This window comes from Carassius gibelio, chromosome A10 (assembly GCF_023724105.1).
Source record: "Carassius gibelio isolate Cgi1373 ecotype wild population from Czech Republic chromosome A10, carGib1.2-hapl.c, whole genome shotgun sequence".
Classification (NCBI taxonomy): domain Eukaryota; kingdom Metazoa; phylum Chordata; class Actinopteri; order Cypriniformes; family Cyprinidae; genus Carassius; species Carassius gibelio.
Window position 1 is genome coordinate 19187378 of NC_068380.1, and position 16982 is coordinate 19204359.

A 16982-nucleotide genomic window follows, 5' to 3' on the forward strand; every position below is an offset into this window, starting at 1 on the left:
AAATGAATTATGCATAAATGATTCACTGTTCCATCATAATCTATTTTAAAGTGAAGGGTCATCAGGGCATCAATCCCATAGGCCATGAATACTACAAAAAAAAAAAAAACACAAATCTTCTTGCTGGGGGAACAGAAACAGGCAAAACGTTAAGGCACATGAACGGCAGAGGATATGAGCAAATGGTGCAAAACTGCAAGAAATGTAACATCTGGCATTAAAAAAAAAAAAAAAAAAAAAAACATCTGCTAGATATTCAATGAATTAAAAGGATTATCAAGAAGAAATGATCACAGTGACATCTTTGTAAAATATTGTCCATTATTTTTAGTTGCACTTTTGGTCTTTATAAACATTGCTGTTATCAAAAATAAACCCAAATGAATATTTAATTTGGTGCCAAAGCCAGAATAGGAATTCGCATTTTTTGAATTTGACTGAAAAGAAAGAAAGAAAGAAAAACATATGGAAACTTTTTTTTTTCTTCACAATTCTGAGTTGAGTTTATATCTCTAGGCTTTTCTTCTCACAATTTAGACTCGAGATACTTTATGCATTTAGAATCCCAAGATAGACACTAAAGCAATAAACCCCAAGAAGCCGTGGTTTACAGTGGATTTATAACAGCTAAGAGACGTTATTAGGCACGATCCCGAATGGTTATACTATATTTGTAGCAAGGTATACGAAACAAAACAAAGCAAATAAAATGTAATGATATTAATAAAAACATTATTCTTCGGCCAAACAGTGTAGCTCCTCAGAAACGGTTGTGGTTGCAATAAAGTGGTTTTCGAGCAAAAACAGACGTAAACAAAGATGTGTGTTTGTAGAGTAATTTACAACAGCTTCGAACGCGGCTCGGCCAATCAGAATCAAGGACTGGAACTATCCGTTTTATAACAAGAATTGCAAACTCACACTTACTAAAAAAAAAAAAAAACAAACAAAAAAAAGTGAGATATCTTTAATTGTGAGACGTGGGAATTACAAAAACAAAAGACAAAAACTCGCAATTACCGCAATTGTTAAAATGTAAACTCAGAATCGTGACTAAAAAGAATTGTGAAATATAAAATTTGAACTGTGAGGAAAAGTCAGAATTGCAAAAAAAAAAAAAACGGAATTGTGAGATTAAAAAAAAAAAAAAATCACAATTACGGTTTTCATTTTTTTTTTTTTTTTTATCCCACAGATAAAAAACAAAACAAAACAAAAAAGCATCCATAGATTCATATTCCAGACTTGACGATAACCACTTTACGTCTTTCTTTGGACACCGGGGCTTATTTTTGTTGGTGTGTACCTATATGCATACTAAAATCTTAAAATTCAATAAAATCATATATTTTAAAAGAACTACAAAAACGCATGCACTGAGCTTTATGTCACTGGAGAGCAACGTACAACAGAACAGTATGCTGTATACAAACTATCATACAATATAACGGCATAAATGTATAACAATCTAATTTTATAAATGAGCATCAATAGAATTTTATATTGTGAATATCTATTAGCTTCAACATAGAAACAATCAGCTTTAATCACCTTATAAATGTGACACCGTAAGACTGATTTACATTCATGTCTCGATTCAATGCAGACAACATGCCAAAAAAGTCAAGAGAAATGAAACGCATTGGGAGTCCAGTTTTGTTGAACGCCAGCTCACAGAAAGTTGCGTGTTTGTAACCCTCGCTGGCGTTTACGGTCAAGACATGAACTCTGAAGCTGAAGTCACGGTCAAATGCATTTTACGGGAGTTTATTTCTGAGAAGCAGATGCTTTAGATGCTACATCTGGCTGGAAACTAACCAGACGAAGCCAGTCAACTGCAGATGTCTCCACCTGTTCTGAGCGCGGAGAAGAAATCTTGCTTTGTCTCTCCACAGAAAGAACACCGCGTCCATCGCCGGAGCGCCAAAGATAGCAGCTGTCTGAAGGTTACGGATCGAGGCCTGAAAACGCCACTTTCTCCATAATGCCCCGTATGCTGCGCACATCCGGCCAAACGCTGAGCCTTTCACAGCGCTGTCTGTGTCAGAAGTGGAGTCCAGTGGAGTGCGGGGAATATCGGGAAGAGAGAGTGATGCAAAAACACAAAAACTGGTTTTTCATTGTCCAAGACTTTGCTTTGAGCAGAGAAAAGTAAAGGAGGAAGGAAATCCTTGTGTTTTTTTTTTTCCATTGCATTGTGCTACATTGGAGACTGTACATGTTCACAGTTCATGCCATTTAGAGCCCATCCTCTGAAAGAGGCTGAGAGGTGGATTGTGGGTAATGGAGTCTGTCAGTGGTGGTGATTCCCTAAACTGATGCCCTATGAGGGCCGAACTGAAGACAGCCTTCTTCTCAAACCTAAGTTAGAGGTAAACAACAAAATGAAACACTTTTAGAGCAACAATTGTGTAAACAATGTTATATATATATATATATATATATATATATTCACTACTAAAATACACTATAGTTCGAAATTTGGGGGTCAGATTATATTTATGTTTTATTTTTCATTTATTATTCATTTAAGAAATTCAGATGTATGTATTTTAGAATTGTGTGTGTATGTTTAGCAGCACAACAGTGAAAAATAATCATCATATCAGAATGATTTCTGAAGATCATGTGACTGGAGGAATGATGCTGAAAATACAGCTTTGATCGCAGGAATAAATTACATTTTACAATATATTCACATGGAAAACAGTTATTTTATATTGTAATAATATTTCACAATATTACTGTTTTTACTGTATTTTTGGTCAAATAAATGCAGCATTGAGGAGCATAAGAGACTCCTTGCAGAATCATAAAAAAAATCTTACTGACCCCAAACTTTTGAACGGTCATGCATTTTGTTGCATATTTTGTATTTGCTTTGAATATGATATTTTATACTGTCCTAAAACTTGTTTAAATAATACCAATAACAATAATAACAAATACAACAATAAAAAATAGAACAGTTCATGCCTAAATATAAAGTTTATAATATTTTCTTCACACACACACACAAATGAACTATTTGGAATGACATGAGTGTGAGTAAATAATGCCAACGTTCATTTTCATTCAACTATTAATTATTACATCATGTGCGAGAGTCAGGAAGAATTACAGGCTAATATAGAGCAGGCGTCTCATATAAATCATTGTGTTTACATCTTGAGTCACAAATTCAGATCTAAAGATGAGTAAAAAAGTCATAAAGTTCAAAGCGAACAGATGCTGTTTATGTCTATGCCTTCAGTTTTTAATTTTTTTCTACAGCAGTCGAAGCTCATATAATGTAGACTAGAAGCTAGCTATTACTGTAAAAGGATCATGTGTTGTTGTCCTAATCAATAAGGGCAAATAACTAACTCGGACACACTGGTCCATTTCTACATGCGTTCACTATGATAATGTGAACTCTTTAGCTGCTATCGGCGTTAACGTGACATGAATCGATATTTGAAACTCTTAATGTTAAGTTTTTTGTATTATAATAAAAACAGGTGTCTGTTTTAAACTTGGCCGAGGTAGGAAGCAAGTGAAACACTAGGATTTGTCTTGACTCGTTTGTAAATGACTGTGTCCGTGGACGTTTCTTGCACACGGTCCTGCGGTCTATCTGCAAACCACATTAAACTTCGGTTCAGACAGAGTGCGCTATTTTAAAAGCAGTGACACAACACCGACATAAACAAGACATTCGCCTGCTGACGATAGATTACAAACAATACAACATCTCAAGTCGTTAATATTACTTACTCCGGATTATCGGATTAAGCTGTTTCTTGTTCAGATGCAAAACAGGAGTGACTGTTTTATTCCATACACACCCGAAACAATCATTTAGGACATTCACTCGACCATTAATGTGCTGTTCTCACTCTCACAATGTGCCGTGTGTTTGGGACCTTTTGATGGTTTCCATTCAGAATGGACTTCTAAGGAAAAGTCTAGTTGGTTTTGTTGACTGCATTTTTGACTGAGTTTGTTTTCTGTGCAGTAAAAATAGAGGACAGCCAACCAATGGTATATTCAAAGTATCAACATAGTAACCATAAATGGATCGTTTAGCATGCTTTCTCCTCCAGACTGTTTAAACTGAGACGGGCCAATCACTGAAACAGGAGACGGAGGCCTGCGCCAGCTTACTTTAGATCGCTATGGACTTCATCTTCACCATGGAAGCCAGTTCTTCTTTCTTCACATTGTCCTGTTTTCTCTGTCTGACCCTATGACGGGAACAATTGAGAGATGGAGTGACAGGTTGTCTTGTGTCTCGGTCTAATTTTTGCAACCTGTTTGTATGGATTTAGGTATGAAATATAGATATGTGTACATAAAGCAGAATTTCTACCATAGAAGTGTGATGATGGTTAATAACACAGACACCATGACCGCTGCAAACAGACCCAACAAAATCAACAGTCCGAGGCTCCCAGTCTGGTGTAACGATGAATCTGAAGCAAGAACAAAACACAAACTGAAACAAAATGAAACGCAAAACAAATGAAGCACACACACAGATAAAAAAAAAAAAAAAAAACACAAACAAATAAATCAAAATAACAGAAAAAAAACACACAAAAAAAACACAGCAACACAAATAAACAAAACACAAAAAATAAAACCGTACAACACAAAACACAAATAATTAAAACAAATAAAATAACAAAACAAAAGAAATAAACAAAAAAACATCACACGAATAAACAAAACAATACAAAATAGAAACAAAAAAACAATAATAAACAACCACAAACAAAAGACAAATAAACAAAGCACAAAAGAGATACAAAATAACAAAATCACAACAAATTGCACAAAAAAAAATAAAACAATAAAACAATACAAATAAAACAAAACAAGGCAGAAAAATACACATTGAAAAACACAGCACACACACACAAAAGAAAGAAAATTAGACATTAATTGTTGATTGTACTTTTTTTTTTTTTTTGGGAAATATTACTGTTATAGCACTTGCAAAACCAGTAAAAACAAATAAAAATAATAATAATTAAAAAAAGAGCATTAAAATAATAATATGTCCATCTTTATTTACATCCTAAGGGGATAAAAATTTATTTCATTTGAATTACTTTTTGGCCATTTTTATTTCATTTTTGCCATCTTAAGCTAGAGAAATGAAGACATTCCTTTGTGAGCAAAAGCTTTCTGAGTAGAGTCAGTTGTACAAACGTAATTCTTGATCTGATAAATATGACTCTTGCATCATACAGTGCAGTTCACATGCTAGATGAGGGGTTTTAAATAAATGGCCTGGAAACAGTTAGCTAATGAAGAGCAGACCGAGTCTGCCACATGACTGCATTAGAGAAGACTGGCACGCTTTGATTGGTCAGAGCCCGATGACGGGGAGAAAACTCCGCCCACCACAAACAAGACCAAACCATCCAGAAAACGTTTAGGGGGTGAAAAAAAAAAAAAAGAAACTCTAGCTAAGATCTCAAAAGCGTCTGATACCATGTGTTTAATTTGAATGCGTATAACGATCCCTGCCAAAACCTCTCAGTCACTAAGAGTGAAAAGATAAAACTGTCAAACAGAGAAACAACGTTGCAGTTTTAACAAAATTCTCCAAATACCTGGAGACTTGTCTGTCGTCCTCACTGGAAATGAGTTGAAAAATGGAAAGCTAAAATCCACCGGTTCCTCTGTCGGCTCTTTCAAAGGCTCTAAAATTGCAAAACAAATATAATTATATATATTTATACAGCTTATGAATTATTCATGACCAGCTCTGCTCAAAAGGCATGTCAGAATATGCCATGTCAGTTTTCCCTTCGACAATCCAAAGCCTGTTTTAAACTGAATCACTTAGCATATGGATCACTAGATTGGTTTATTTTAAACAGACTCATGGTTTATTGTTTAAAAGTAGAAATATTGGAATATTTAACAGTTTAATATTTAATTTTTACAGTAAGGTTCCATTTGTTAGTGTTAGATAACATTAACTAAAATACATCTAGAGCATTTATTCATCTTAATATCAACATTACTAATTTACTAATTATTAATTATTAAGATCAAAAGTTTTATATTTTCATATTATATATTAGACTCAGGCAAACATCAAAAATTAACAGTTGTATTTTATATTAACTAACATTTACAAAGATGAGTAAATACTGCAACACATGTATTGCTCATTGTTTATAATGTGAGTTAATGCATTAACTACTGAAACCTTACTGAAATATTCAATCTAGTGACTCCACAATCACACTTTAGTTCAGAGACACATTTTCACTATTAAAAAACTATTCACTATGAATTCACCTCGATAAACTCCTAATTTGCTGCTTATTATTAGTAAGTAAGGAGTTGTTAAGTTTAAGTGTGGTGTGGATCAATAGATCTAAAATACAGTCATGCAGAACAAGGCATTGATATGTGCTTTATAAGTACCAATAAACAGCCAATATGCTAGTAATATGCATGATAATAAGTAACTTTTTAATAGTAAGAATTGGTCCCTAAACTGTTACCATCTGAACAAATATGAGCTAAATGCAAAAGTGCATGCATTATTAATATAATACAAACTGAAAAGATTTGTACACATACAAACATAACTTTTAAGTCTATTTCTGGTCATCTCATGCCTGCCACTGTTGCATAAAACTGACTGCATATTTAAATGACACTGGTTATGTTTGTCAGTGAGAGTGAACGTGTGCGCGTGTGTGTGTGTGTGTGCGCGTGTGTGTGTGTGTTCACTGACCCATCCACGGCTGGGCCTCCACCACATGACTCCACTCACTCCACTGGCTGTGGTTGATCAGGGCGTCCTGGGCTCTGATCTGGATCTGATGCAGGCGACCCACTAGAGCATCCATGATCTTCAGGCTTGTGTTATCTTCTGTCTCCAGCTGAGGACAGATCAACACTTAACAGAGGACAGCGCTGTACAGACTGATTCACAGATACATACATATATGTACACATACAGCATATTAAAACATGCTAGATAACCAGACCATAAGGTCTTGGTTATGTCATCTTAAGTGATGATGTCATTCATGAAAAATAAATAAATAAATATTAATCTACATATTATTTATTAATTTATTACAAAAGAATTGTAAATATAATATTACAATTGGTCTATTGTTCTATACAACTATTTAAAATTTTCGCCTGAGGTGTTATGCCAAAACATAAAATTAAACATTTTTTTTTTTTTCATGATTCTTCAGAAATCATTCTAATATACTGATTTGCTGCTCAACAAACATTTCTGATTGTTATCAATGTTGAAAACAGTTGTGCTGCTTCATATTTTTTTTAGTATTCTTTGATTAATATAAAGATAAAAGAACAGTGTTTTTTCTTTTGTTACATTATAAATGTCTTCGCTGTCACTTTTGATCAATGTTATGTTTCCTTGCTGAATAAAAGCATTAAATTCTTTAAAATACACACACACACACACACACACACACACACACACACACACACACACACACACTTTTCTCTTTTGGAACACAATGTGGCAGCAGTTTTGCTTGTTTTGCTTTTCATTCATTTTATTAAAGCAAAAACTAAAATGAGCATCTTTATAACTTGCTAGCTTCTTCACTTGTCAGACAAAGCATAAACAACCCTTACAGTGGTGCAAGCACACACACACACACACACACACACACACACACACACACAGCTCTGGAGACAGCAAACATCTGGTTGTCTGATGAAAGGCCAAGCAGCCCGATGAAAGCAGATAAGATCAGCCCGTGCAGAGATGACTGTGGGGCTCTGAGATAAGACAACACTGTGTGTGTGTGTGTGTGTGTGTGTGTGCGCATGCGCTGAGAGGGCTGGACTGCAGGACTGTTTATTGAAGACTCATATGAAATGAGGGTTGTATGTTGGTTGCAAACCGAAACAATGACCCTTTCCTCTGACAGTGAAAGTCCAATTTTGTTTTAGACCACATTACATTTCATTATATGAACAAAAAACAAAAAAAAGTCACCAATGTTTTACAGAATGTTGGCAAACCAGCTATGGCTTGTAGCCATTGACTTCCATAGTATTATTATTTTTTTTTTTTTTTCAGTAACCATAGACTACTTTGGAAGTCAGTGGCTACTAGCAACTGTTGGGTTTCAACATTCTACCACTCACCACTACACACACACACACACACACACACACATCCTATCTAATTAAGAACTAATGATTGATTGCTTGTAAAAGGTTCTTACCCTTGACCAGTAGTTGGAGCCGATCGGCCGGTAGCGCAGTAAGAATGTCAAAGGGAAAGCGTGCAAGATTTCAACCTGCCAGGACGAAGGACAACTCCACTGGACCAGTAACTGAGTGGGCTGACCCTCCACCTGATGAACTCGGACGTCCTGGGGAGGATCTGGCTTCACTGGAACCACAGAAATACTGACATCAGTTCTTATTACATAAAACCGATTATAGAATCGGATTTTTGAACTAAATGCTACTCTAAAAGAGTCGAAGAAATCTTTAACAATGCTTTACAACCCCCCCCCCCCACCATTATAATATAAATCCAAATATATGAAATGAGTCAATGAATGTGCCAATGATATGCAGGCATATAATCTCACAGAGTTCATGAGCATCTATCTGGAGGATGGTGGAGTTGGATCCCAGCGGGTTGATTTCGGTGATGTTCACCAGGAACTTCGAGGTCCAGAATGGTGGGTTCGTAATCGTACATTCATTCACCCCGATCTGCTCCTGCTCGCACGGCTCCATATCTATGCCCTTACCACTGCAGAAAACATTAGGATTCTTTGATGAATAAACTGTTTAAAATGTTCAACAAGTGCATCACATTCAAACATTACAGATATCTTTACTGTGACTTTTGACCAATTTAACATGTTTGCAGTATACAAGTATTAATCTCCAACTGTGCAAAATCTTACTGACCCCCTGTAGTGTATATACCAAAAATAAATAAAATGCTAACTTTTTGCATTAATGTCAAATTTACATTATTAACTATATTAGTTAACATGAACAACACTTAAACAGCATTTATTAACCTTAGTTAATGTTAAATGCGTAGCGCCGACGACTAACATCATCAGCTCAGAACTGCTTCTGTGCAACTGTTGGCGCAAGCTACATTAAAGAGATTATTATGTTTTGAATATGGATATTTTTGTTAAATAAATGCATTGCATTCGCTATAGAAAGCCTTTGTTCACCCCCTGGAGCCCGTGTAAGATGGATGGACGCTTTTTATTTAGCTTCTTTTGGACTGATGCATGCAGCACCCGCTGATTTTTTTATATAACTTCGACTAGATTCATCTGAATTAAGAAAGTCCTATAGACCTAGGACGACTTGAGTAATTTATGGGCTAATTTTCACTTTTGAGCAAACCAAACCTTTAAGTTCAAATTTTACTAAATGCTGTCAAATATATTGTTCACTGTTAGTCCATGTTAGTTTATGCAATAACTAATGTGAACAAATGAAACATTATTGTAAAATAAAAATATATATTTTTTATAGATAGATAGATTTTAATTGAAATGTAATAATATTATTATACACTAAACAAGACGAGAGCGCACCTGTAGGAGGTTCTGTATAATGTGGGCAGGTGTGTTGTCTTAGTTTGTACCCAGGAGCAGTAGATGTTCATATGATTCGGCATACGACAAGAAACTCTGACAAAATGAGGTGGATCTAAAAGAAGAAGAAGACAAAAAAAATATCTCATGAGCTAACTTTAGACACAATACACTTTATCTGTGAACATCCAAACAGACAGACTGCACAAGACAGCTGTTGAACTCAAGTGCTGCCTTCAAGGACGTGAGGGTCCGTCACACAGTAGACTAAATTACACACACACACTAGAAGAAGCAATCTCAACACTTCCTATCAGGAAACTGTGGAGCTGTGATTCAGGGACTTCCTGTTAGAGGAAGCACCCTGAGTTAAACAGCAAGGGCGTACAACTACACACTTTCTTCATCTCCTTAGGGTTATAAAGTAATTCCCTTTTTTCCAGAATTTCCAGCACCACTTCGGAGGCATCGAGGAATAACATTTCAGATGTCAAAACCAATGCCAATGAGTGTCCTTCTTTAAAGCATGACAAAATATCATAAAACATAAGTATATAAAACATACTTTAATGTAAAATATATATATATTGTATATTAGACACTTTCCCAAAGGAGCACCAATTTAGACGTCTCGAGCACACATATACACTTCCTGGATGTGATCCGAGATGAAGTTCGTAATGAGTCAAGAGCATGAATCAAAGATTATCAGACCAGATCTGTTATGTTTATGTTGCTACAACACTTTCGTTTTTTTAAGCCAAGAATGTTCTTAAGATGCTGTTTTCAATCAGAAGCAATAGAACTTAGTCGTGGTAGATGCCATATAACATTTCGGTTCAATTCGTCGCACGGTGTTAGGGTTAGGAAGGAATGTCCTGGTTCAATACAAATTGAGGTCAGCCAAGTGCATTTGTAGAGTAAACTAGTAAATAAGCATTATTAAAAGTATAATTAAATCCATAAAAAAAGTAATTTTTTTAATAAAATTATAAATAAAAAGATATATAGACAAACAACCAAATAAAAAAATGAATATATAAAATGGATGTATATGAATATATATGAATCTTTTTGGCTAAGTGATGGACACACAAGGTACAATAGTACACAGTCACACTTTATTTTAAGGACCAGTTCTCACTATTAACAAACCATCAACTATGACTTTTGCCTCAATAAACTCCTAATTTGCTGCTCATTAATAGTTGGTAAGTAGCTGTTAAGTTCAGGTAAGGGGTTGGATTAAAGGATCTAAAATATGGTCATGCAGAATAAATAATTCAAATGTATTTTATAAGTACTTATAAACAGCCGGTGTGCTAGTAATATGCATGCTAATAAACAACTAGTTAATAGTGAGAATTAGTCCTTCTACTAAAGTGCTACCATTACATCTATTCATTGTGGCCAAATTTTCATTAACATTACATTAAATATGGCAATTTTTTAAAGCCTTACCCTTAGTTTATCAAATGAACCACATTGTGAGTCAAAACATGAAACAAGGGAGTCTTGTATCAATGAAGCTGACTTACATCCCAGGCGTAGTTTGATGGAGTGCAGTAAAGTTCCTCGTTCATCATGGCAGCTGTAGTTGCCTTCCATCGAGTGTGTGGCGCTCAGTAGCGCAAGCGAGCCCTTGTGTGTTTGCAGCGGTGTTACTGAGCTCCCATTGAACCGCCATTCCACTGGAGACCTGCCGAACCCATCCAAAACTCAGAGTCAACATCTCCGTCAAGAACCTTCACCTGCTTTCCTCGCAAACCTGCGCTAATCAAAGATAGACCTACAAAATACCTCTAACCGCTATCAGCACCAACTAAACCTGCGTATCGTGTGATGTGCAAATCTTATTTTTGGCACTGGGATTCTCTTGGATAGTGTCTTTACTGGCATGAAATATGCATTTATTTGAAAAACAAGGCTTGCCAAAATCTGAGGCTGGGGAGTCAAGCCCCCCTTACCCATAGTAAACAGCCTCGATGTGTCCAAACCCTAAAAGGACTGGCCCCGTGCCCCTACAGAGGGTGGTTAAGCACACTATTACCACTCCTTCCAGGAAAGCTTAGCTCTGGAGTCTAATGGAGATCTAGCAAGGCTTAATATAGACTGGAGAACGTACCCGCCGTGAGCACCTCCGCATATGAGCGTGACCGTGGAGCCCAATCCACCGAACTGGACGTCTGAAACTGAAAGCAGGAGACATGTGATTTCATCAAGTGATTATATTATTACCCTTAACAATGTCATTACCAATCAAAATGTGTTTTAATTTAAATGCAATGTGTGGACTTTTTAAACCGATCCCACGGTAACTCGTACATATTTTACTAGGCAGTTAATTTGTAGGAAATACCATACCTAACCCCACCTCTAAACCTACCCCTCACAGATATAATGCAAAATTATGATTTAGAGAGCATATACATTTTATGAGCATGTGCGTTATCTGGGATCCAACCCATGATCACATGATCACATATCGTCATGTAACGCAATGCTCTACCAACTGAGCTACATGAAACCCGAATTATGGCGCAGATAAAAGAGTACAAAACAATAACAAGAAAATGTCCTGTTGCCGAAATGGGCGCAATTGTAGTACACTCTGATGGGTCGTATTTCAGGGATTTTTGACAAATGACCTATACGGGCGTATTGTTAGAGGACAGGTTAAACACATGCAATTTATTTCTTTATTTGGCCATTTAGGTTTTAAAAAATTCATACATATATAAATTAATTATTTATGCACAAGTCTCATTTGAAATTTAGTCTAAAGTGAAATATCACATTAACAGTGTACAAACATCATCATGTAAAAACACCTTTACACATGTACGATTGAGACCAAAAAATGGTGGTGAAAGTGTATTTTTGGCATAGATTATGAAAAAAAAAAAAAAATTCTAATTATGTTTAGATATGTATAATTACATGGTAATTATACAGTTTACAATCGCATATACAGCAAAGACTGAGATAAACGCCGCAGACTAATATGGTTTTGTTTACCCTTCAAAAAGAAAATAAATGTGCTACAAAATACTACAATAAAATATATCCAGTAAATAATTAACTAAAATATACAATATACAATATACTTGACCATGGACCACAAAACCAGTCTTAAGTTTAAATTTATCAAAATTGAGATTTCTAGATAATTTGAAAGCTGAATAAATATGCTTTCCATTGATGTAACTATCAGGATCGGACAATATTTGGCCGAGATACAACAATTTGAAAATATGGAAAGTTATCCAAATGAATTCTTAGCAATGCATAATACTAATCAGAAATTAAGTTTTTATATATTAACAGTAGGCAATTAACAAAATACATTCATGGAACATACATGTGCGAAGAATAATGGGTGTGAAAAGTGTCCATCAGTTGTACCCTTCTAAATCCTTAACTGAAATGACAAGCTTTGAGCACATCGCTGAATACATGATTGTTCTCACTACAAAGTGCCCTTAAGAGGCAAATTTATCCCATTTGGAACGCAGTGAAAATCTGTGGTTGTTGACATCAAAAGACAGTCAGGCATGTTCTTGGCCAGAATGAGTTGGAAAATGAGCCAGACTTTGTGCTGATATTTAATAGTGAGGCTGAGACTATAATGCAATTATTTTGCAATGTGAGCTTGACTGCATTTCAATGACTTTAAAATATATGCAGCTTGACAAGCTCCAGTTTAAAGAGTTGCTTCCTCAAAACTGCTGCACCGCTTCATCCGTTCATCATTATACAGCTTGCAGCGATTCTATAGCAAGAATCAAGCTGTTTACATTACTGTGCTTTTCTGCCTAGTCAGGTTTCAGTATTTATATCAGACATTTACTGCCAAGAGTTAAACAAAGAGCAAACACACACACGCAGAGGGTCACACACACAGAGTGGCGTCGATCCAGTGTCCAGGGTCTAACTGCGCTCAAGAAACGCTTGTTCTCAATGTCGGCTTTCAGGAAATATTGGCAAAAGCATTTTATTTGAAATCCCACCACATTTCTCAAATTTCTCCCTCCCTGGCCAGCGAAATCGCAGCCATAACACACACAGAGCTGCATGCATTAATTGAGCAATCCATACGCAGGGCAATGGAGAACTTGGGACTTTAAACAGAGATGTTTTTTGTTCCACAAAACAAAGCCATGGCTATGTTCCTGCTTTGGATTCAAATCTAATTTTGTCACATGATAAAACTTTTTGCTATCTGCTCTAGTTGTTCTGTATAATACCATCCTGTTTTGTTAACAAAGAAACGCTACAAAGACTTGTGACGAGGTCCATATGCTGGAACACACATCCAAATACTAACAGCAACAGCATTTGAATGCTAATGTGGTTTTATGCTATCCGTTTACAGTATTTTTAATCAAATAAATGCAGTCTTGGTGAACAGAATAGAGTTTTCCTAAAACTTTTTTTAAAAATCAGATGAAACAGTCGTTATGCCAAAGATTTTAGGGACTTTGGTTAAACTTTTGAAAGACAACATTTGCATCTGCATTTGAACAGCTTCACAAACTTAACCACACATTATTGTTATTTCTGTGTTACAGACCTTTTAACCACATGATAGCTGGGGTAAAAGTTTATAGTTTGATGTCTGTGGATCGAGTAAAATGAACTTTTTTAAAAGCATTTTAACACTTGCATGTGTTGAGTAGGATATCTATACCAATGCCTGTAGTTGACGACTAGAAAAGTATTTTCACTGAATCATTAATTCAAGAGATCATTCACAAATGCGGATTCGTTCAACATGGAGATTACTTTAGTCTTTATGAATGAGACATTGGCTATCATTTCTATTTCCTATTTCTATTATTTTGTTCAAATTAATATATTTTTGACGAAACCTCTATAAATTATGTTATTTTTGCTTTGGCTGTTTTGTTTTCTTCAGATTTGTGGGATAATCATGATCTCAAGTTTAATTTGGTGACATTTCGTCCACAGAGGCAAGGGAGGCAGTGCCTTCTCAAAAAACTGGAATAAATAATAAATAGTACAAATGAAAACTATGCAAATCTTACAAAATATGAGATTAAAAAGCAGATCTCCTGAGATGGAGGAAGGTTACATTAGAGAAGACACTGCCTCCATTGCGCTACGATTGGGTAATGTGATAAATCCTGCCTCTTGTTTGTTTTTGCATTTTGGGTTTGTATAAACTATTGCATTTTGGCAGTTCATTTACACAAAAAAAGTGTTTTGGTGGCCTGAAATGCTAACTTTTGAAAACGGGCAAACAATACCATTATCGTCTCGGTGTAATCCTGAATTTGTGAAAATGGTGATGTCGCCACCTACTGGCCTGGCATGAATAATACAATGTTTTTAGTTGTATTTGTGGGTCCATGTGAACAGGGGTCATTTTTACAACATCGTCAGTAAGCAAAACATTTCAAAAACACAAAGTAAAAAAAAAAAAATCTGTTTTAGTACAATTGTTGTGGTGTCAACGTACATTTAGATATCATCGGCTTATTGCTTCAAAATTACTGTATTTTCCAGACTATAAGTCGCACTTTTTTTTCATAGTTTGGCTGGTCCTGCGACTTATAATCAGGTGCGACTTATTTAAAAAAATTTATTTGACATGAACCAAAAGAAATGAGCCAAGAGAAATTAACTAAGAGAAAACATTAACGTCTACAGCAGCGAGAGGGCATGACGCATTTTTGGACTGATGCGATTTATAGTCCAAAAAATATGGTAGTCTCAGCCTCAGACGTCATGCCCATGGACTGTTGGCTGAACGTCTGATGTACAAGGCACACAAAAGTGGAAACATTTCAGGAGTTTTGAAATATTCATCGAAACGTGACACTGAAATGAAACTAACTCGAAACGTGACACTGAAATGAAACTAACTATGATTGGTTGTTTGTCATGTCGGTCAAATGGCCTCATGGGCGGGCCTTGGCCAATGAAATCTGCCATGGATTCCAGAAAAAATATCCTCAGTCTGAAGGTCTGGCTATGTGAGACTACTTCAAAATAAAACTTGAAAAGACCTGAAACCATGATGTGTTTGGGTTTTAGTGATCAATCAGCTTGGTGAATTTAAAGGTACCTCTCGATTTCCGTGAGCAGTGTTTACTGAAATTTAATGACTCTTTAAATGAACAGCTAAACATCAGCTCACAAATAAGATATATCATTTAAATTGTTACTGCCTTGAGTTCTTATTTTGGAATAAATGTAAAACTGCTTGAAAACACATAGGGTCAGGTCCATGGTCCAAAAGTGTTGTAACTATTTTTTTAATGAATCATGGGTGTGTTTTGGACATATTGTGCTATAAGCCAATCAGAGTCTCATATCCCGTTCCATTTAAAGGCCAGTTGCGCTCGTGCCATGGCAGATTCATATTTACATGGTGGCATTTGCAATAATGCTTCTCCAGAGAGGAAAGGAACCCTCTACAGGGCACAATAATAATATTTTACATAGTAATAATTTCATTTTTAATATTTGGCATTTGTGTGCGCTGCTGTATGTCCCTGTTTGAGTGTACGTACGTTGTTCACTTGCCTATAGGCACGTATTACTAACATGCTCTTTAATTAACAAAAACAAATACATATTGCGCCAGACTTTAGACCAGGTTTCTGTTGGTCAAATGCGCAGTCTATTTCAGTTGCCTCAAAATACTAACTATGATTGGTTGTTTGGCATGTAATGTCCGCGCAAATGGGTGGAAATGCATTTGATATTTAAACAACCTGGCACAGAATGTGAAAATGAAAACTGCTTCGGGCTGAAACGATTTTTTCTTTGCTTTTTCCTGGTATGGATTAAAATGAACCTTGCACATGCTAAATCTGGTGTAGTGGCTTGGTATATTTTCATTCTGCTTTGTCTAAACAAAGCCATGCTACAGAGACTTTGACAAGTTCCATATGCTAAAACACAAATCCAAATACTAGCAACAACAACATTGCTAACATGGCCAGCTTTCCTGAAGCACTTTGGCCCAAATAAATGCAGATCGTACCTTCATTGGTCCATATCTCTGACTGGACGTGGTCAGAGAACAGGAGGATGATTCCAGTGACTATTAGATCGCCAAGGCATGACACTAAACCGGGCATCTGTAAATGAGAATAAAACAAGAGTAACTCAAGGGGAAGTCCCATTTTAAGAGTTAATGAGTATCATTCGGTGTTAACGGTCCACCTGCTTAGCAACCCGCCAGGTTGTGAAACAACATGATAATGCACCGCTCTAATTTGGATATAGGCAAACAAGACACCATGGGGATACATGCATGATCATCGGATATTTCTGTATACACAGCACAGAGAATCAACATCTCCACAAAGCGGTGAATGATCTGAACAGTTCTGCTGAAGTCTGGGGAGTTATTTTGCAAGT

General features: G+C 35.9%; 1 protein-coding gene across 2 annotated transcripts in view; it reads right to left on the reverse strand.

The window, feature by feature from the left end:
- Window positions 1-1360: 1360 nt before the first annotated feature.
- The window catches only part of LOC128021463 (ciliary neurotrophic factor receptor subunit alpha), a 42317-nt gene continuing 26695 nt past the window's right edge, over window positions 1361-16982 (reverse strand). For both annotated transcript variants that reach the window (XM_052608698.1, XM_052608699.1), the window contains exons 2-12: window positions 16603-16699; window positions 11713-11779; window positions 11126-11286; window positions 9588-9702; window positions 8607-8773; window positions 8232-8401; window positions 6746-6893; window positions 5604-5693; window positions 4352-4454; window positions 4147-4226; window positions 1361-2361 (exon numbers count right to left, since the gene is read on the reverse strand). In XM_052608698.1, the coding sequence (XP_052464658.1) occupies window positions 4148-4226; window positions 4352-4454; window positions 5604-5693; window positions 6746-6893; window positions 8232-8401; window positions 8607-8773; window positions 9588-9702; window positions 11126-11286; window positions 11713-11779; window positions 16603-16699 (1197 nt within the window). In that variant the 3' untranslated portion in view covers window positions 1361-2361; window position 4147. The remainder of the gene's footprint in view (window positions 2362-4146; window positions 4227-4351; window positions 4455-5603; window positions 5694-6745; window positions 6894-8231; window positions 8402-8606; window positions 8774-9587; window positions 9703-11125; window positions 11287-11712; window positions 11780-16602; window positions 16700-16982) is intronic.